This window comes from Aspergillus puulaauensis, chromosome 6 (assembly GCF_016861865.1).
Source record: "Aspergillus puulaauensis MK2 DNA, chromosome 6, nearly complete sequence".
Lineage (NCBI taxonomy): Eukaryota > Fungi > Ascomycota > Eurotiomycetes > Eurotiales > Aspergillaceae > Aspergillus > Aspergillus puulaauensis.
Window position 1 is genome coordinate 1,134,806 of NC_054862.1, and position 18,749 is coordinate 1,153,554.

The 18,749-nt window shown below is 50.1% G+C and overlaps 10 protein-coding genes across 10 annotated transcripts; 4 read left to right on the forward strand and 6 right to left on the reverse strand.

The window, feature by feature from the left end:
* Positions 1 to 308: 308 nt before the first annotated feature.
* RPN6 (proteasome regulatory particle lid subunit RPN6) lies at positions 309 to 1,651 on the reverse strand (the record flags this gene model as incomplete). The annotated part of the gene is made up of 2 exons (XM_041693714.1): positions 309 to 1,315; positions 1,384 to 1,651. The coding sequence occupies 2 exons, from the start codon at positions 1,649 to 1,651 to the stop codon at positions 309 to 311; spliced, it is 1,275 nt and encodes a 424-aa protein (XP_041559616.1).
* A 372-nt stretch (positions 1,652 to 2,023) lies between these two features.
* SOF1 (rRNA-processing protein SOF1) lies at positions 2,024 to 3,479 on the forward strand (the record flags this gene model as incomplete). The annotated part of the gene is made up of 3 exons (XM_041693715.1): positions 2,024 to 2,026; positions 2,083 to 3,062; positions 3,119 to 3,479. The coding sequence occupies 3 exons, from the start codon at positions 2,024 to 2,026 to the stop codon at positions 3,477 to 3,479; spliced, it is 1,344 nt and encodes a 447-aa protein (XP_041559617.1).
* Positions 3,480 to 3,664: 185 nt separating this feature from the next.
* Positions 3,665 to 4,928, reverse strand: APUU_60472A (uncharacterized protein; the record flags this gene model as incomplete). The annotated part of the gene is made up of 2 exons (XM_041693716.1): positions 3,665 to 4,294; positions 4,422 to 4,928. 2 exons carry the CDS (start codon positions 4,926 to 4,928, stop codon positions 3,665 to 3,667), a joined length of 1,137 nt encoding a protein of 378 aa, XP_041559618.1.
* Positions 4,929 to 5,423: 495 nt separating this feature from the next.
* APUU_60474S (putative zinc metallopeptidase) lies at positions 5,424 to 6,875 on the forward strand (the record flags this gene model as incomplete). The annotated part of the gene is made up of 1 exon (XM_041693717.1): positions 5,424 to 6,875. The coding sequence occupies one exon, from the start codon at positions 5,424 to 5,426 to the stop codon at positions 6,873 to 6,875; it is 1,452 nt and encodes a 483-aa protein (XP_041559619.1).
* Positions 6,876 to 7,140: 265 nt separating this feature from the next.
* On the reverse strand, positions 7,141 to 9,426 carry APUU_60473A (uncharacterized protein; the record flags this gene model as incomplete). Its single annotated transcript, XM_041693718.1, has 1 exon — positions 7,141 to 9,426. The coding sequence occupies one exon, from the start codon at positions 9,424 to 9,426 to the stop codon at positions 7,141 to 7,143; it is 2,286 nt and encodes a 761-aa protein (XP_041559620.1).
* Positions 9,427 to 9,839: 413 nt separating this feature from the next.
* Positions 9,840 to 11,535, reverse strand: APUU_60475A (CaiB/BaiF CoA transferase family protein; the record flags this gene model as incomplete). The annotated part of the gene is made up of 6 exons (XM_041693719.1): positions 9,840 to 10,051; positions 10,116 to 10,409; positions 10,464 to 10,968; positions 11,030 to 11,156; positions 11,230 to 11,261; positions 11,347 to 11,535. 6 exons carry the CDS (start codon positions 11,533 to 11,535, stop codon positions 9,840 to 9,842), a joined length of 1,359 nt encoding a protein of 452 aa, XP_041559621.1.
* Positions 11,536 to 11,942: 407 nt separating this feature from the next.
* RIB5 (riboflavin synthase) lies at positions 11,943 to 12,802 on the forward strand (the record flags this gene model as incomplete). Its single annotated transcript, XM_041693720.1, has 3 exons — positions 11,943 to 11,973; positions 12,024 to 12,146; positions 12,255 to 12,802. 3 exons carry the CDS (start codon positions 11,943 to 11,945, stop codon positions 12,800 to 12,802), a joined length of 702 nt encoding a protein of 233 aa, XP_041559622.1.
* Positions 12,803 to 13,222: 420 nt separating this feature from the next.
* On the reverse strand, positions 13,223 to 14,617 carry APUU_60477A (Brix domain-containing protein; the record flags this gene model as incomplete). The annotated part of the gene is made up of 2 exons (XM_041693721.1): positions 13,223 to 14,359; positions 14,417 to 14,617. The coding sequence occupies 2 exons, from the start codon at positions 14,615 to 14,617 to the stop codon at positions 13,223 to 13,225; spliced, it is 1,338 nt and encodes a 445-aa protein (XP_041559623.1).
* A 239-nt stretch (positions 14,618 to 14,856) lies between these two features.
* On the forward strand, positions 14,857 to 16,310 carry rrp3 (RNA-dependent ATPase RRP3; the record flags this gene model as incomplete). Its single annotated transcript, XM_041693722.1, has 2 exons — positions 14,857 to 15,175; positions 15,229 to 16,310. 2 exons carry the CDS (start codon positions 14,857 to 14,859, stop codon positions 16,308 to 16,310), a joined length of 1,401 nt encoding a protein of 466 aa, XP_041559624.1.
* Positions 16,311 to 16,661: 351 nt separating this feature from the next.
* agm1 (phosphoacetylglucosamine mutase PCM1) lies at positions 16,662 to 18,682 on the reverse strand (the record flags this gene model as incomplete). Its single annotated transcript, XM_041693723.1, has 6 exons — positions 16,662 to 17,534; positions 17,604 to 18,110; positions 18,166 to 18,180; positions 18,239 to 18,383; positions 18,505 to 18,518; positions 18,590 to 18,682. 6 exons carry the CDS (start codon positions 18,680 to 18,682, stop codon positions 16,662 to 16,664), a joined length of 1,647 nt encoding a protein of 548 aa, XP_041559625.1.
* Positions 18,683 to 18,749: the final 67 nt, after the last annotated feature.

Below are 18,749 nucleotides of genomic sequence, written 5' to 3' on the forward strand. Positions count from 1 at the left end.
AAGCGAAGCGAAGCCTAGGGCGATGGGGTGGAGGCCGATGGATGAGAGTCTTCAATAATCGCGGCGGATTTCCAAACTTCGCTGGGAGTCCAACTCGCGATCGCGCTTTACCCGTTTCGGACAGCCATCAACCACCAGACCCTCCAGAGTCCAGAATTATACGCTACAGGACATAAATTCTATGTATATTGAGTTAACTCCATCGGCTTCTTCAGCTAGATGTTTGATGTATTGGGTTATGTCTCTAAGTGTTATCATTTCCCGAGCATAGAAACAAAAGATCCCCGCAAAGCAACCAGACAATATGCTTACTCCAGTTGTGATGCTTGGTTAGTGTACAGCTCCTCCACGACATTACTCAGTTTCGCAACGGTGTCCAGTGCGGCGTCGTATCCTTGGTCGCGCTCAGTTTCGTCATATACGATCAAGCATCCTGCGCCTTGATCTAGCACTCCAATGATAACTTTGTCCAGAATCATCTGTGAAAGCTTTCTTTCCACCTGCTGTGTGTCCAACCCCACCATTTTGGCAACATGATCCAATTCAACGCGGCTGAATGGCTCAATGACCTTGATGAGGTTTTGTTCCAACATAGCGTCGTAGAGTCGGCGAAGGTGGTTACGGATGAACACATCGCTTCCTAGCTCGAACCGATAATCCGAGAGCGCCTTCTCGTACTCTTCAAGCGAGCGGTTGGCATGAGCTCGCGCAACTGCTTTCATGGCCTCAAGTCGTGGACTGGCATATTTCTGGGCTTGCTTGGAGCCTAGGAGAGTCGTCACGTCGTCCACCAAGTTCAGCATGATCTTACAAAGCAGCATGTATTGGAGAGCCGCTGTCGCCTTCTCTCCCTCGTCCAGGGAGCTGTAGCCTTCTAGAGCCTCAATGAAGTAGGAGTATGAGGTGTTGAAGTCTTTGTCCTCGGCATGCAGCATACCACTCTGCATATCCAGACTAGCCTGTAGATTCGGAGGTGTGTAGACAGAAGCAGCCGAAGTCCGTGAAGCGGTCAAAGCAGCACGCGCCTTGGCTTGGTTTCCAAGCGCATGGTATACCCGCGACTCCAGCAACTGCACTTCAACTAGCATAAGCTTGTCATCGAGCCGTTTCAATTCCCGGAGAAGCGAGTTGATCAGGTTAAGAGCGTCGTAATAGCTCTGCTTCTGCATGTATATAGCCACCAACCGAGTCTCGAGGTTCTGTCGAAGGAAGGACCGGCGTTCGGCCACGGCCCATTCGATGCAGGTTTGGATGACGGAAATTTGAATATCAAGGGTGTTTGGTATCTCGCTAAACAAGTCGAGCAACTGGCGTACTACATAACAGTTCATTAGCCCTCCCATCACTTTCTCTGCATCACCTTTAGATACCAATATAACATACCTAGCTTCGCTGTCTTTGCTTTGGCGAACGACGAAAAAGAATCCCGACTTGTTTTGATCAGGTCTGCAATCTCCTGCGGCTTCTTCTCGTCCCGGTAGAGCTCTCCCAATCCGATCAACGCATTTTCGTAATCACGCGACGACTTTTCGGAGGACCCAGGGCCTTTTGCAAGAGTATCTTTGTAGATAGCCTCAGCTTTCTTAGGATCCGTCTTTGCGAGAGCTCGAGCTTCCTCTATCCGCTGAGCGGCCTCAGAGGAAGGAGCCATGACTTATGCTGGTGTGAGGGGGGCGGGAACGCAATATTGTAGTTTCGAAAAGAAGTTTGATATTTGGTGACACAGTGCAGTGCAGGACGAGCTCGTAATGTGAGAATCAAGGATAGAATGGTGGAGGAGGGTGATGGATGGGCGGATATCATCACTTGGCCGCTGGAGCTTCATCTCACCTTACTAAGTCACCAGCAACCTTTCTGCCTGAGGCCCTTATTCTCACCGCCCACAACCCGGCGGTCTCGATTTCATCCGTCAGAAAAAAATGTATAGAACGAAAATATCCTGGTCCCTCTCCAGTTCCTCATTCATTCGATTTCGGGCCCCTTTCTTCCGTTTTATGAATACTAGGTTGCGGAAAACGGAACCATGGTAAGATTTGTATCCGTCTTTTGATTTCTTTGTGCAAGTTATTAATGCCTGAACAGAAGATCAAAGCTCTTTCCCGATCGTCTGCCTCGCAGCAGACACCCGGTACAGCTGTGGTTCGGCAACCTCGAAATCTAGACCCGTCCCAGCATCCATTCGAGCGTGCGCGCGAGTATACAAGAGCTCTCAATGCTGTAAAAATGGAGCGTCTTTTCGCTGCCCCCTTCTTGGGCCAGATGGGCGAAGGTCATGTCGATGGTGTTTACACAATGGCCAAGGACCCTGGTTCGTTGGATCGATTTGCTAGTGGGAGTGGTGATGGTGTGGTCAAGGTCTGGGACCTTACAACACAAGGCGAGGTTTGGGACAACACGGCGCACGAGAATATCGTCAAGGGGGTATGCTGGACGCCGGATCGGAAACTGCTTTCTTGCGCTGCCGATAAGACGATTAAACTATTTGACCCATATAACTCCTCCTCCGAAGCTCCCCCTCTCGCAACATATCTCGGCCAAGGCGCTTTCACTAGTCTCACACACCACCGTGACCAACCGTTTTTCGCTGCATCATCATCTCAAATCTCGATCTACGACCTTTCGCGACCCTCCTCGACACCCTCTCAAACCCTTCACTGGCCGACCAGCGTTGACACGATTACATCAGTCGCCTTCAATCAAACTGAGACCTCGGTCCTTGCGTCGACTGCGATCGACCGCTCTGTCATTCTTTATGATCTCCGCACCTCGTCTCCTCTATCTAAACTGGTGCTGAGATTAGCATCAAACGCTATTTCCTGGAATCCAATGGAAGCGTTCAACTTCGCAGTTGCCAACGAAGACCATAATGTCTATATGTTCGATATGAGGAAGATGGATCGTGCTCTGAATGTTCTCAAAGACCATGTCGCTGCAGTTATGGATGTGGATTTCAGTCCGACGGGCGAAGAGCTTGTTTCAGCCTCGTACGACAGGACGATTCGCTTGTGGAACAGGGCAACTGGTCATTCGCGTGACATTTACCACACGCAGAGAATGCAACGGTCAGTTATTCCAAGTATTTTTTTTAATGCAAATCATGAAACTAATTCAACGACAGTGTGTTTTCGACCAAGTTTACTCCCGATAATAAATACGTTCTATCTGGTTCGGATGATGGTAACATCCGATTATGGCGTGCCAACGCATCCGACCGCAGTGGGATTAAGAGCGCCCGCCAGAGAACAAAATTGGAATACGACCAAGCCCTTGTCCAGAGGTACTCCCATATGCCAGAGATCAAACGGATCAAACGCCAGCGCCACGTTCCTCGACCTATCAAGAAGGCTCGTGAGATTAAGACTGAGGAGCTTGCGGCTATTAAGAGACGCGAGGAGAACATCCGGAAGCATGCTAAGAAGAGCACTCTGCGTGCGAGACAGAGCGAGCGTGAAAAGATGATTCTAACACGGGAGAAATAGATGTGCGCTCATCATCGCTCGTTGCAATTGATGGCAGTGGGGATGTGCTAAAAACACGGCAGTCTACATCAAGGTGCAACTTTCCATGACAGGCGGGATCTCTATTCTATATTCATATTATACATCGGTGAGCTCGGGTCACGATTGAAAGGCGGTTAAGAGTGACCAGACCAGGCTTGAGCGCGTTATTTTTTTTTAACTTGCGGCTCCGGTTTCTTTACTCCAACCTGCTTCGTTTGAGATGGCGCTCGTGGCACAGCGGAATCAATACCGCTCAGATACCGAGCGATCTGCTGAAGGCCTGCCGGTAACACCGCATACAGGTTGGCAAGCATAGCGAACGTCGGCAACCTAATAACACCACTTCGTCCCTGATCTATCATGGATACAATAGCCTGGGCGACATGGATAGGCTCAAGCACAGGCGCAAAAAAGGAGTTTGGCGTTTTAATAGACTTGAACAAGGGCGTTGATATTTGACCGGACTCGACCAACACTGTTTTCACTTTACCTTCATCTCCTGATACCCGGAGTTCTGCCTCCAATGTGCGATGCAGGGCACTGAGGCCTGCTTTACTCGCCGAGTAGTCTGCAAGGCCGGCGGCGCACAGTTGTCCTAGGACCGAGCTAACGTTCACAATGGTGCCTCCGTTCTCGCTAGATAGCATGTATGGGAGAAACACTTGACAAGTGTGAACAACTGCCAAAAGATTCGTCTGTATGGTCTTCTGGAATGCTTCCGAAGATAGTGACAGAAGCGCCTGCCCATTAATCCGAGTCGCTGCACAGTTAACCAGCACTGTTGGTACACCCAGCTAGAAGTAAATAGTTAGCAAATGAAATCATCACGAAGCACCCAACGGGCAGAGCGTAACGTGGTCACCCAGTTGTAGATAAGCCAAAGAAGGGAGTCTAAGGAAGGGTAAGGGAAATAAGACATACGTCCTCCTCAATTCTCCGCGCCACGGTCTCAACCTCATCTCTCACTCCTATATCGCATCGATAATACTCGACCCCACCAACATCCTCCCACCCCTTAACATCCTTTTTCTCCGCGATATCCAGCACCGCAACGCTCGCCCCGCGCAGCCCGTAGATCTGAGCGATCAACCTTCCCAGCCCGCTCGCTCCTCCCGTAATAACAATGACCTCCTCGCTCAAATCGACTTGTCTGGGCGCGCCAAATGCAATTCGATCACTAATCATAAATGCGATGTCAAGAAGGGTCAGGAAGGTAGCGTAGGCGAATGCGACAATGAATGCGGGGTGCGCGTAGGGGGTTGCTTGGGCGCGGAGACAAAGGACTATGATCCAGGCGATGAAGGGGTGGAATATTGAGCGGGTTAGGACGGTCATGATAAGGTCGATGTTGAGGTGTTCGTGCCATCGTTTTGACGGTGGTGGGTTGGGATTTGCGCGCGAGGGCGTGGTGAGGATACGTTGTGCCATTCTGTATGTTGGCACTTTTTCTCAGTCTGGGTATGTGTGAAGATTAACCGGTAAGATAGGATAAGAAAAGGAGCAAGCGTGTCTTTTAGGTGTGGTACTGAGCCATGTTGGGTTCAAGGCAATCACATTGTTTCGGTTGAAGAAGGAAGCACCGAGACTCGAGCTTCGGGTTGGCTGTACGGGAAATTAGCGTCCAACAGCTGGTCTATAGATAGTCATATCCTTTTCTTTTCTGGGGTCCGTAGTCCGTATATTCAAACTTATATTTGGATAATTGGAAGAAGAAGTCTCGTATTGCGAGTCCAGGACTCGATGTTCGTGTACTAGTAATGTTCTGGTTCCGAGGTTGGAAATATATTTTGTCTCCGGCCCAGGATTCCCCGCCGTCTTTTCTATACCTAGCTACTAGACTCCAACTGTTCTACGATATGGCATGTTTCCCCAACAACCAACAACTGAAACGTTGTCAACGCATTTGAATATGCATGAATCGCAATGTATTCTCGACCGACGCCTCCCTTGAAGACAATCCATGGCGTTAGGCTTGGAGGCACATCGGCAGGCGGCCCAGACACCACCTGGGATGTCACCATAGAATATCGTCCCAACTGCCCGGAAGGAGTGATCTCCTCTGTTAGTCCAAATGATCCTCCTTCTCCCTCCTCGTCTTCGACACCTCTCCTTCTCCCAGCCCTCGTCCATCCTCACGTTCATATAGACAAAGCCTTCATACTTAACACCACCTCATACAGCAACTCACTGCCCTCAACTGGCTCATTCCAGGAAGCCCTCACCTCCACAGCCAAAGCGAAAGCAGCCTTCACCCAAGCCGACATTGTCAAACGTGGCGAGTGGCTACTCGCTGACTCCGTTGCATCCGGCGTAACAGCCATCCGCGGTTTCGTTGAAGTCGACCACACTGTGCAACACACCTGCCTTAATGCCGGGCTGGTCCTTAAAGAGAAATGGAAAGACGCCTGTGATATCCAACTCGTTTCCTACGCACAAGACCCCATCTTCTCAACTCCACACGGAGAGGAGAATAGACGCCTGATTGAAGCTGCTATCCGGGATCACGCACCAGATAAGCTTGGTGTTCTGGGCACGACACCATACGTGGAATCGACCATCGAAGCTTCAAAACAGAACATCGAGTGGGCTGTTGCTGCGGCCTTACATAACGATCGGCACCTCGACTTTCATCTTGACTATAACCTTGCCCCCCTGGAGAAAGATCCGGAACCGCTCATCTGGCATGTTCTGCGGACTCTCTCTACGCTAGGATGGACGTCGCAGAAGACGAGGAAACGCGTAATGTTGGGACACTGTACACGGCTTTCTCTATTCAAGAAAGAAGACTGGAGGCGCCTCGCGCGAGAAGTCCACGATAATGAGCTCCCTGTTAGCTTTGTTGGTCTTCCGACGAGCGATCTCTACATGGCAGCTACGCCCTCTGGTAATGGTATCGGAATAAAGTCTAACCCTAGAGGCACGCTACCTGTTCTCTCCATGATCAATGAATTCGGACTCGATGCAGTGATTAGCGTGAACAATGTCGGGAACGCATTCACGCCCTGGGGCTCTGCGGATCCATTGAGTCTCGCTTGTTTAGGTGTGGGTATTTATCAAGCTGGGACGGTGAGCGACGCGGAGTTACTGTATGAATGCGTGTCTACGCGTGCCCGTGCTGCCATCGGACTGTCTTCGCCATCGCAATCTGATCCCGGCGTGTGTTTGAAACAGGGCGACTGTGCGGATTGTCTGCTGTTGTACGATATGGATGATACTGGCTTTCTCGAACCCGGCACGACTCGGGCTCGGAAGAGCACTGCGGAGGTTGTCTGGGATCCTCCGGTGAGAACGAGTAGAGCGGTTGTTTCTCGGGGCAGCGTGGTGAAGCGCGCGCAGTTGGCTGCTTCTGAAGCTGGTTTTCGGTTTGTACTGTAAGATTCCTTACGCACTCGAAGTGTAGCCAATGATTTAATAGCTACGTTAGAACTATATAGTATTCTAAGCTGATAGTTGCGACTCAAAAGTTCGACTTTCGTTGATATTTGAGTGCCTTTAAAAGAGCCCCATTTAAAAATGGTTGAAACCCTACGCTAATCCTGTACAATAAAGCGTGCACCGAAGGACATACCAAAGCGCCGCTGAACCGCTAAAGGAACATGCAGTGAAGCATATAAAGCATGATTATATTGCATAGGACATGTTAAGCAGGCACATTCCCCGTGATGGTGGGCAGAGCTCTGTGCAATGCATAGCTGAACGTGGGACAAGCCGGGTCCTCCTGTAGAATATCGAGGTCTTCCTGGTTTTTCGAAAGACGAACCCCATTCCCGGCTCGCGGGTAGAGACGGTGTTCCTGAAATTCATACTCGGAGTCCTCGTCCGATGACTCGTGGTAACGTCCCCTGTGAGTGCGTTCCGAGGCCGGATCCGTATTTGGCTGGCCATTGTTCTCTCCCTCAAGAGCTGATATGGGCTGTATGGAAGCTGAAGGGCCTGCATTGTTCGCTGAGATGGAGGCGTTAAATTGAGAAGGACTTGCTGTGGTCACAGCTTGGGATGATGCAAAGTTTGACGACGGCAATGATTTCATGTTTTCAGGGAACATGGGTATAGTCGGGTGTTTATCTGATATAGCAAGAAGGAATTCGACAAGTGCCGCATGTGATAATGTTGACAAAAACCGCCGGCGGTCATTCGTAGGGAACTGCTCTCCTCCTACTTCAGTCTTGGGAATCACTAATGGAGGATGAACGGGAGGCCCAGAGCTAGGGGTTGGATTGCTCCGGACAACAGTTGGATGGAGTATGGTAATCTTCACAGGCTTGCATTCTCGACAGAGCCATTCCTTTTCCTTCACCGTGACCACCTCATTTTCAATGGGCGGATCATGGCAGTGTTGATGCCACGCACGACTGCATTTATCGCAGAATACAATAGCATTGCTCGGTGGGCTATGGCCACGCTGGCAATACATACATATAATATTCGTGTTCTTCCCCTTTTTGGGCGCCCGTTTTCGTGGCCTGGTGGACTCTTGGGATTTGTCGGAGGGCCCATGAAGATTATGAGACTCCCTGGGGATAGCTGGCGAGAGAGGTGAAGGAACATATAGCGAAGGTCTGTTCACTTGTCGGCCGGATTTCGTTTGTGTTGCGATTGGAGTAACATTTGATTCATCCGAGCTAGAGTCCGCCGCTCGAATGATATCTTCACCGTCGCTATCATGGCCACGCTTGCGCTTTTTGCATCCACTTTTTCTACTCCCGGCACTTCGTCGTTGGCGGGAATGAGATGTATCCTTGACTGGTATAACCGCTGAGGGCTTTGTTAGCGACCCATTGGAGATATTTGAAGTTGTGGGAGCTGGCGCTAGTGGTGCTAATGCTGTTGACGATGTTGCTGATGCAGGTGGCGGCCGAGGTTCTGACGGTGTTTGGATATCTACAGGAGCTCGCGGGCTAGCTGATGCCGGTATTAATGCTGAACCAGAAACAGCAGGCCCAGGATTTATATTAAAGCAGCCATGGGCCCTTGCAGGAGTCCCGTTAATGTGGGCGGCGGGCGATGGATGTTCTGACGGTAGCCGTGGATGGCCTGCTGCTTGCGGCCCAGTCGGTGTTCGTGTTGATATCGAATCAATAGCTGCTGGTCTAGGAATGATATTGATTGATCCATGGGGTCTCGCTGAAGTTCCATTAATGCTAGTGGAAGATGGTGGTTGATGTTCTGATAACGTCCGTGTAGGGCCTGGGATCTGCGGGCCAGCCAGTACCAGTGTCGATGCGGGATGTGCTGTGACTGGTTTAGGAGCGATATTGACTGGGCCATAAATCTTCGCGGGAGTTCCATTAATGCTGTTAGATGATTGTGGTTGATGCTCTGGCGATAACTGCATGCGGGTTGGCACCTTTGGCCCGGCCGGCGTTGGTGTCAATGTTGAAGATGTTGCCGCTGGCATCGGTGCGATATGAGTCAAGCCATTCGGTGCGGTAGGCGACCCATTAATACCGTTGAAAGACGGCGTAGGCGCAGACGCAAGATTTGGGGCCACAGCTCGCGCCTCCACCCTGGTTGGGTACACGAAGGGAGCCGTTGGTAGCTCGATGAGTGTTGAAGAAGCCCTCATTGTGTCTATATTCCGAGAGTTGGTACTTTGGTTACTGTAAACCGAGTTTGAAGAAGAAGGATTCCAGCTGACATATGCTTGATCATCTCTTGGCAGCACTTGCTGCCGTGGTCCTTTGATATCACGGGCGAACCGTGCAAGGAGCTCCGTCGTGGCTGCCGAAAGTTTTGGAATATGGACTCTACTAGATGGTGTACCGGATCGACTGGAGTTTGGAGTCTGTAGTGTTCGAGTCGACGATGTGTTGGACAAGGCTGATGGGTGCGACTGCGCACTACGAGTGCTTGGGGTCACAGTTCCGCTTGGTGGCGCTGCTTCTATAGAAGCGAGGGATGAAGAAACCCCATTTTGCTTGGACATGCCCCCAGGCCAGCTGGTGAATTTTCCCGAAACTCCAAGCTCACGGGTTAGCGAGAGCGCTCAATGAAGGGATAACTGGGCTTGTTGCTTTTGGGCCACGAGATGGAGCGACACCGTCAGGTTTGAACGGATCCAAGGATTTATACAACGTCACGTGATTGGTTTGTCTCCCAATTATTGAACTTGATCTGTTCACTTGTTCATTCAAATAATCCTCTTTTGAGAACCCGGCATGGTCTCAATTTTTGCACAATTTTATGTTTATATATCCGCGCTGAAACCCTGGTTATATTGCTAAGACTTGTGTTTTTGAATATTGCAATTATATTCGAACGTAGCGTTCTGCTATCTATTCCGAGCCCTCCGACTCCCTATGTACGATCACATGCCTTGTATTCGAATGCATACCTTATCTATGATACGACCCCATCCTGTTTCAGTTGAGAAATTTCCTTTTCACCATAATGCAGCATTTCTGCAAGAATCTCATTGGTGTGCTGTCCGAGGGTGGGAGGAGGCGTTCGTACGCCAGGGGTTGCATGGGAATACTTGACCGGCGTGTTTACTAATTTGACGGGACCGCATGTTGGATGATCGATTTCGGTGACCATTCCACGCGCTTGGACTAAACAGTGAGGGTGTTAAAAGGATTTGTGTGGAATAGGTCTTTTGCTGCTGGAGCAACTTACCGTGTGCATGGTTTAACGTCCCTTGGATGTCATTGACAGCAGCATAGGGCATTCCACTGCCCTCCATGATTTCCAGCCACTGCTGCGTGGTCTTTTCCTTGGCGCAGTTTTCAATTAAGCCGTCAATCTCCGGTCGGTGCTTCACGCGGTCGCTGTTGGTCAAGAATCGAGGATCCGACTTCCATTCGGGGTGACCTAACCGGTCGCACAACACGCCGAATAACTTGTCGTTGCCGCCGCCAAACAAGATATCCCCGTCGCGAGTTGGATAGCTTCGGTATGGCACAATGGATGCTTGGAGCTATCAGTACACCTGGATACGAGAATGATAACGACTCGGGTACATACGGTGCTCGGTACCCCAACGCCCTGAATCCTTGTTTCCACTAATCAGAGCAGAGCTTGCAATATTGGCAAGAGTTGCAACTTGGCAGTCACTTAGGCATGCATCAATATGCTGCCCCTTGCCGGTTCGTGCTCGCGCGAGCAATGCAGCCATAATCGCATTGGACGTATACAGCCCAGTTGTTAAATCTGTGACGGCCACACCAACCTTGACAGGCTCGCCACCTCTGCTTCCAGTGATATGCATCAATCCCATCTCGGCTTCCACCATCACATCGTATCCAGCGCGGTTGCTGTACGGCCCGGTCTGGCCATACCCGGTGATACTCGCGTAGATCAGGCTAGGGTTTATTTTCCGGAGTGTTTCGTAATCCATATTATACTTCTTGAGACCTCCTGGAAGGTAGTTCTCGACAAGGACATCGCATTCTTTGACTAGCCGGTGTAGAATATTAACGCCGGACTTGTGCTGGAACGAGAGACCGATCGATTTCTTATTGCGGTTGACCTGCGCGGTAGTTAGCCCAAGATGTTTCAATGAAATGTATTATGACCTGATCACGGCATACCGCGAGATAGTAAGCACTCTCGCCAGGGCCCTCCTTGTCTGCACCGTGCTTGTATTTGGCGTACGGTGGACCCCACGCTCGAGTATCATCTCCCCGCACAGGATGTTCCACCTTGATCACGTCGGCTCTGTTGCGCAATGGTAAATTAGAATCAAGCTTGGATATTCGCGACTAAAGTGTCTTGACTTTCAGCGACTTACCCTAGATCCCCGAGAATTTGTGTGCAATATGGCTGTAGCCGAGAGTCAATATCACGGATGTACCCCGCACGGAATTTGCATCGTCCCCAAAGGATATGAGAACAGAACAGAGCTTACCCCAGCGAGGACTCGTGTCATATCAAGCACTCTAATACCCTGCAGGGGCAGTGTCCCATCGGTGGCAGCCAGTGGAGTTGAATAAGAGCGCCATTGTGTCGCGTGTTTGAATATGCTGCCCCTCGTCGATCGTTGAGGGCTAAGGCGCTGGGCAGCCAATGCCCTCTGTAATTTGAATGTCGCATTCATTGTGACGATTTGGAGAGACTGCACATTGGCAAAAGAGGTTACAATTGATTAAGGGTAGGCGGGAGGTCCGACATTGAAGTATGAAGATTGGAGAAGCTCTCCGACTCGGGCTCAGCACCGGCCTCAAAGCCGAGGTCGACCCGCCGCCTCTTCCGCTAAGCACTTCCACCCCGAGCTTCAGTCAATCGCATCTCCATATTCAGACACTTATACATTTTCAAAGCTCCGTTATAGGTACGTGCTATTAGGAATCTTAAATAAATCGCTTGGATAAGCGCTGACAAATCCCGGAACCTAGAACTCCCAGCCGGTGTGCCGTTGGCTCCATATCAACTCCGTCTTGCCCACTCTTTTCCACCCCTCTTCCGCTGCGGATAACTCAAGCCGAACATTCCTCCTCATCCGCCATGTTTACCGGACTGGTTGAAACCATCGGGAGTGAGTTTCTCAAATTAACAACTGATCTCTGAATTAACCGCAATATTTAGCGGTCTCGTCTCTTGAGCCCCTCGACACCACAGCAAGCGGCGGCGGGGGCACATCTCTAACGATCACCGATTGCGAGACTATTCTCACCGATGTGCAGCTGGGCGATAGTATTAGTGTCAATGGTACACAAGTCCAACAATCACGATATATTACATTTATTTTCCTTATATGCCTGCCATCTCGCCACCTTTAATATGGATTGGCATCAGCTGCTAACTCAACCGGCGCAGGAACCTGTCTGACTGTCACGGCCTTTGAAAAATCATGGTTCAAGGTCGGAGTCGCCCCCGAAACTCTCCGCCGTACAAATCTAGGCGCCTTAACGGAAACTTCTCAAGTGAACCTCGAGCGTGCTGTGAAAGGCGAAACCCGGATGGGCGGACACATGGTGCAGGGTCACGTCGACACAATTGCGAGAATTATTGCCACGACGCCTGATGAGAATTCATTGGTTCTCCGTCTTCAACCCCGCGATCGTACTACTTTACGGTACATTGTTGAAAAGGGGTTCATTACGCTTGACGGAGCAAGCTTGACGGTTACGCAGGTGAAGGATGGAGAGGATGGGTGGTTTGAGATTATGCTTATTGCGTATACGCAGGAGAAGATTGTAACAGCCGCAAAGAAGGTTGGGGATTTTGTGAATGTGGAGATTGATGTCATGGCGAAGTATGTTGAGAAAGGAATAGAGGCCTACTTTGCTGGAACAGCAGGGGGTAATATGAGCATTTTGGAGAAGATGGTTGAGCGGATAGTCGAAGAGAAGCTGAAGCGATAATTTGAAATGGAGCAGGAAAGGAAGTTCGGCCATTGAATTTTGATGTGACGACGTAATCTTTATGATATCTACTATAATTGACGATGAACAAATGTGGGTATAATTTGATATCCTAAATGGAAGATGTACGGCTCATTGTATGTACCAAAAGTGAAGGGCTCTCTAGCATCACTAATTCCTCCCTCATTTTCTCTCTCAAGAGTTTACAGCGCTGCTCAAGCACCTGGTACCGACGAAGACAAGCATCCCTATAGAGACATTCGTCGCAATGTATCGCTCGGAACGGTAACCGCGGTCATGATTAATGGTGGGAAGATTAACTCCATCGGCAGTACGCAGCGCAGTTCTGCTAAAACACAGCAATTGGTGGGAGCGTATGAAGCGCTCGTGGCATGTTCAAAGGCGGCTCTCCATGGTAGTTCATTCGTCCATAGATTCGTCTCCTTCCTCCTCTTCTTCCCCCTCCTCCTTCTGGTCAACCTCGTCATCGCTTACCCATTCATCGTCCATATCAACATCCTCATCGTCCAATTCATCGTCGTCATCCTCGACTTCCTTGCCTTCAGCACGAGCCTTGGCCTTCTCCTGCTTTTTGCGCTCAACGTTTTGCTTCTGGAGTTTCTTTCGTGCTTCCTTCTCCTTCGTCTTCTTGTCCCAGTTCTTATCCAACGCATCAACCTCATGTTCAGACTTGTGGATATAATCGTGCCACATCACTCGTCCTTCGCACAGTCCATCCTCGACCTTGATCAATCGAAGTCTCAACCGGGGTCCCAGTTCAACTAGCTTGACAGCCCGTTTCTCGACTTCAGGCGCGTTTGTCTTCTTGTCTACCTTCTCTCCGGATTTCATGCGCTGCATCTCCCGTTTCGTCAATACTTTTCTTGTCGTTGTTCCGGCAACCTCGACCTCCGCATCAGTATCCAACTCCGTTTCACTGGCTGACGTATATCCAGCAGCCGAAGGGTCCAATAGGTAGTCTGCGGCATCCTCTAATTTCCCAAGATTGGGGACAGCGGACTTGTGCTTTTCCCTGTTCCGGACTTCCTTGGGGTCCAAACGTCGGATGCGTTTAGAGACACCTGTTTTCCTTGTGGTAATCGCGTAGTGTCTCAGATTAAGCACGTATGAACCTTCGTCATCTGACTCGGCCTCGGGTTCTCGATTCAGGAGCATCACACGGCGGATAGAGGATAGAGGCTGGGCCTGGGGGTTGATCGGCGGGAAAAGCGACTGGAAGATGGTAGTTGTTAAGTGTTCGAGGCGCTTCGGCACTTTGGAATTTTCATCGGCATCAGCCTTGTTGAAGTTGTTCATTACGAGCAAAGGAGGTGTTTTGTGATCCTGGCCACCACCTCTTGGGCGTTTCTGCGCCTTTTCGACGTCACGACAAAGAGAATAACTTTCTACTTTAAAGTTCAGAGTAGGACCGCGCGGCGTGAGCGCTAGACGCATATTCGTGTTTCCGGTAGAGGATTTGGAGAATAGAAGGAGATGGGTGACACCGAGAGGCCCCGTCATGACTGTATAGTCCCTTAGCCTGTTCGATTTGCGTTCCTAGATCGGTCAGTAAAGATGAACTAGACAACACCGTGTGCTTGGAGCAAGTCGTACCTTTAGTCGCACTGCTGTGTCTGGCTCCATCATGAGACGAACATCCTTCACCAGCTGGCTTACACTGCCGCCAACTCGCGAGCCTCCAATTCTGATAACCATAGACTTCGGGCTCTTGCCCACGGATGAGGCGCTCCCTTTGCCATTGGCAGGGCCACTAGGCGCCTTAGGATGAGACCGACTCTTAACACGCCTGGGCATGATGAGAGTTCTGTAAAAAAAAAACTAAAAAAGAAAAAGAGCAACAATCAAGGAAAAAAAGGTAATCCTTTTCTGATGGTCTCGCTGATACTTTTTTCTGGGCAGAAAAAAAAGATAAAGTCCGGCTCCGCAAAAAATCACCCGGATCAACTTTTCTGCGCGGCTCCATATAATTTTTTTGTCTGATAAGGCGGGATCGTCTTCTTCGCTGTACCAGCATATCCAGTTGCATACCCATAATGTCGGCACTAAAAAGGCGCAAGGTTACCCAGAAACAACAGGAGCGCGATAGCGACTCCGATGCCGAGTCGACCAGCTCTCGCGAATCCGTCAAGGATGACCAACAGACCTCCGGCGAAGAACCAGAGACGGCTAAAACCTTTCAAGAGCTAGGAATCATTGAGCAGCTATGTGAGGCCTGTGAGACTATGGGCTACAAGGCCCCGACTCCCATTCAGTCGCAGGCAATTCCACTAGCACTTGAAGGTCGTGATGTGATCGGTCTTGCGGAAACAGGAAGTGGGAAGACGGCCGCCTTTGCCCTCCCAATGCTCCAATGTATGCTTCCCAGAAAATTGATTTTTAGATGACACGCCTAACAACAACCGCAGCTCTTATGGAATCGCCCCAGACGCTTTTTGGTCTCGTTCTCGCGCCCACTCGAGAGCTCGCATATCAAATATCCCAATCCTTCGAGAACTTAGGTTCAACAATCGGAGTCCGCTGTGCCGTTATCGTCGGAGGCATGGACATGGTATCCCAGTCCATCGCACTCGGAAAAAAGCCTCACATCATTGTCGCAACGCCGGGTCGACTCATAGATCACCTGGAAAATACAAAAGGCTTCTCCCTCCGAAATCTCAAATACCTCGCCATCGACGAAGCAGATCGTCTCCTAGACATGGACTTCGGCGAGTCGATCGATAAAATCCTCAAAGTCCTTCCCAAAGAATCCCGCCATACTTATCTATACTCTGCGACGTTAAGCTCCAAAGTCGAGTCCCTACAACGCGCATCGCTCTCCAACCCCGTCCGCGTTTCCGTCTCAAGCAAATACCAAACCGTCTCTACCCTAAAGTCATCTTACATCTGCATTCCGCACAAGCACAAGAATCTGTATCTTGTATACCTGCTCAACGAATTTGCCGGAAAGTCGGCTATCATCTTTACGACAACCGTTCATGAAACCCAGCGTGTGGCCTTCATGCTCCGAGCTCTAGGCTTCGGCGCAATCCCCCTCCACGGCCAACTCTCCCAGTCCGCGCGTCTGGGCGCCCTAGGAAAATTCCGCTCTCGCAGCCGTGACATCTTGGTTGCGACAGATGTCGCCGCCCGTGGTCTCGATATCCCCTCTGTCGATGTTGTATTTAACTTCGATCTGCCGATGGACAGCAAGACATATATTCACCGTGTTGGCCGTACAGCGCGTGCAGGGAAAAGTGGTGTGGCTATTAGCTTTGTCAGTCAATATGATATTGAAGTCTGGCTCAGAGTCGAGACTGCGCTGGGGAAGAAGCTGCCGGAGTATGATACTGAAAAGGAAGAAGTAATGGTTATAGCAGAGCGCGTTGCGGAGGCTTCACGGCAGGCCACCATTGAGATGAAGAGCTTTGATGAGAAGAGGGGGGGCAGAGGGAAGAAGTTCGGTAAAGGAAAACGTTCAAGGGATGATATGGATCAGGAGGAGGGTTAAGCTTCTCCTAGATGAAAAAGAAAATTTTATGTCGCGGGTCTCTTTCTATACACAGTTAAGCGTTGAATTGAATACCCGGAATTCTATATGTTACGATGCATGTTCCAGAATAGTCATGTAGGAAACGGTAAATGCTAAACACACATACAGAGCGCTGTCACTACGTAAGAGACGAAAGATGGTCATTGAATTCATCATATTTCCTATTGGTTGTATGATAGGATAATAAAGTGGTAGTATCGTGAATAGTTAAATAGTTTTCGTCAACATTTTTAAGGGAGTGCCAATTGACCCCCATAGCCCTGCGTGGCCTTCTCCAGGTGGCCCATGCATAGCCAAGATATTCCCAAATTACTGAATAACTTCTTTGGTACCAGCGTCGCGGACTGCATTTGCAACGCGGGTGGCGAGGTCATCTGCCTCAGATCGGCTTGCAGCCTCAGCATAGACACGCACAGCATCCTCTGTACCACTTGCGCGGGCGAAGCTCCGCCCCTTGTTGTAGCGAGACTGCAGAGACTCAATCTTGGGTTGGAGGCCGGGCGGCGACTCGAGTTTACGCTCGGCATCGTAGGCCTTAAAGATCGAGCGGTCAGCAACCTCCACACGAACAAGTCGTGAGGGGAGGTCAGTATAGGTGGCTAGCCACTCCGTTGGGGTCCAGCCCTTGTGAGCAAGAATGGTTTCCACAAGCAGGAAGTCACTGAGAGCATCGCCAACGGCTTGGTTGATCAGATCTGTGAGAGCATCGAGGCATTCGAGCGCGCGTTTCTGGGCCGGCGATTGGGGCTCAGTGGTCTTGATGGTTTTCAGAGCATTCTCGGAGAAGGTGACTGTACCATGGCCGTTCGCCTCGAAATAGACACCAACATCGAAACGCAAAGCAGCATGGTGAAGATGTTTAACACCTGTGTTTGTGCAAACAGAGGGGAGCTTTAGGACCTTTTCGATGTAGTCTGTACTGGATCCGTTGGCGTAAGCAGTCTGAATAACACCAATCTTGAGCTTATTAGCGATACCCGCACTCCGCGCGAGGTCCCCAATGAATGAAGCTGCGAGAGTGGCGATCCGATCGCCATCGAGCATACGGAAAACGTTGCTCTCGTCAATGAAATAATAGATAAGTCGATCCGCGTCCCCATCTAGAGAGGCACAGCGATCGAGAGTAGACGCCTTTGATGAAGGAGGGGCACGCTGCTTCGTCTTTACATAGTCGGCACCACACTAGACAGAAAGAAAAAAAAACTTTTTTAGTATGCAAGTTCCCCTCAGTATGCGTGTTTGGTGACATACGTCAAAGTTTAGGCTGTCCGGGTTGATGACATCGTCATTCACTATTTTGATATCAACACCGCCTTCCTCAGCCCCATGTAGATACTTGATAAGTTCTCTCAGCTTCGGGCCACCGACACCGTTTGCGCAATCGACGGTCAGTGAACCATTAACTCTAACACCCCGCATGACTCTCTTGAAAGAAGCGGCGAGTTTCTCATAGTACCCTTGCTCAGTGGGTTCGCCATATTCATATTGTGTTCCTAATGTGTTCTTGCACCGGACGACATAGTGAAGCTGGGGGGTTGTCATATATTTCAAGTCAACAAACTCGACTTCGGTGGCGGTAAGAGCAGTATTAAGGACTCCCACAAGACGAGAGCCAGATGCGCGGGTATCGCGAGCAAAGACAACACGGGCCGGATTATCCATGCTGACATCAATCTCCTTGATGAGTTCATCGTATACATCGGCAATGGACTCCATTGGAGCATTCGCAAGTTTTGTCGCATACGCCTCCCACTCGGCCTGTTAAATAGTGAGCAATTGTTTAACTAGGGAAATAAAATGTGTAAACTTATACCTCTAACATTTCGCCCTGGTCAAATAAGTTAGTTCAACTCCAGGCGCAGTTTTCACTGTGGTTCTCAACTCACCATAGGATCAACCAGCTTGACACCATTGTCCTCCGCAGGGTTGTGACTGGCAGTGACCATAACGCCAACCCATTGCCCACTGAGTTTCTTGGAGCGAAGACCGGCGAGTAATCCAACGGCAAAAACAACTGTGTTAAGCAAATCCCTGGTAGAGAAATGCGTGAGTAAAAGGGTAAACAAATCCCGATCGCGGGGTATGGTGGATGCGGGGTGACAGATCCTCAAAGGAAGGGATAAGACGGTATCGTAGAAAGGGAGAGACCTACGCTCTCATGCGAAACTGCAAATAGTGAGACGGTGGTTAGCTTCTAGAGCCAGTGGCCAAGGAACTGGATCTGAGTGATCACCTACTCCGGCAGTACCATACTGGAAAACCTTCCCTTCAGGCTTCGCATACTGTGATGCGGCCTCTGCGATCGCCTTCTTAACTTCAGGGGACGCCATTGTGGCGCGGTTTGAGTAGTGAATAAGGTGGACTGTAGTATGGCAGGCTGGGAAGCAGAAGAAAATA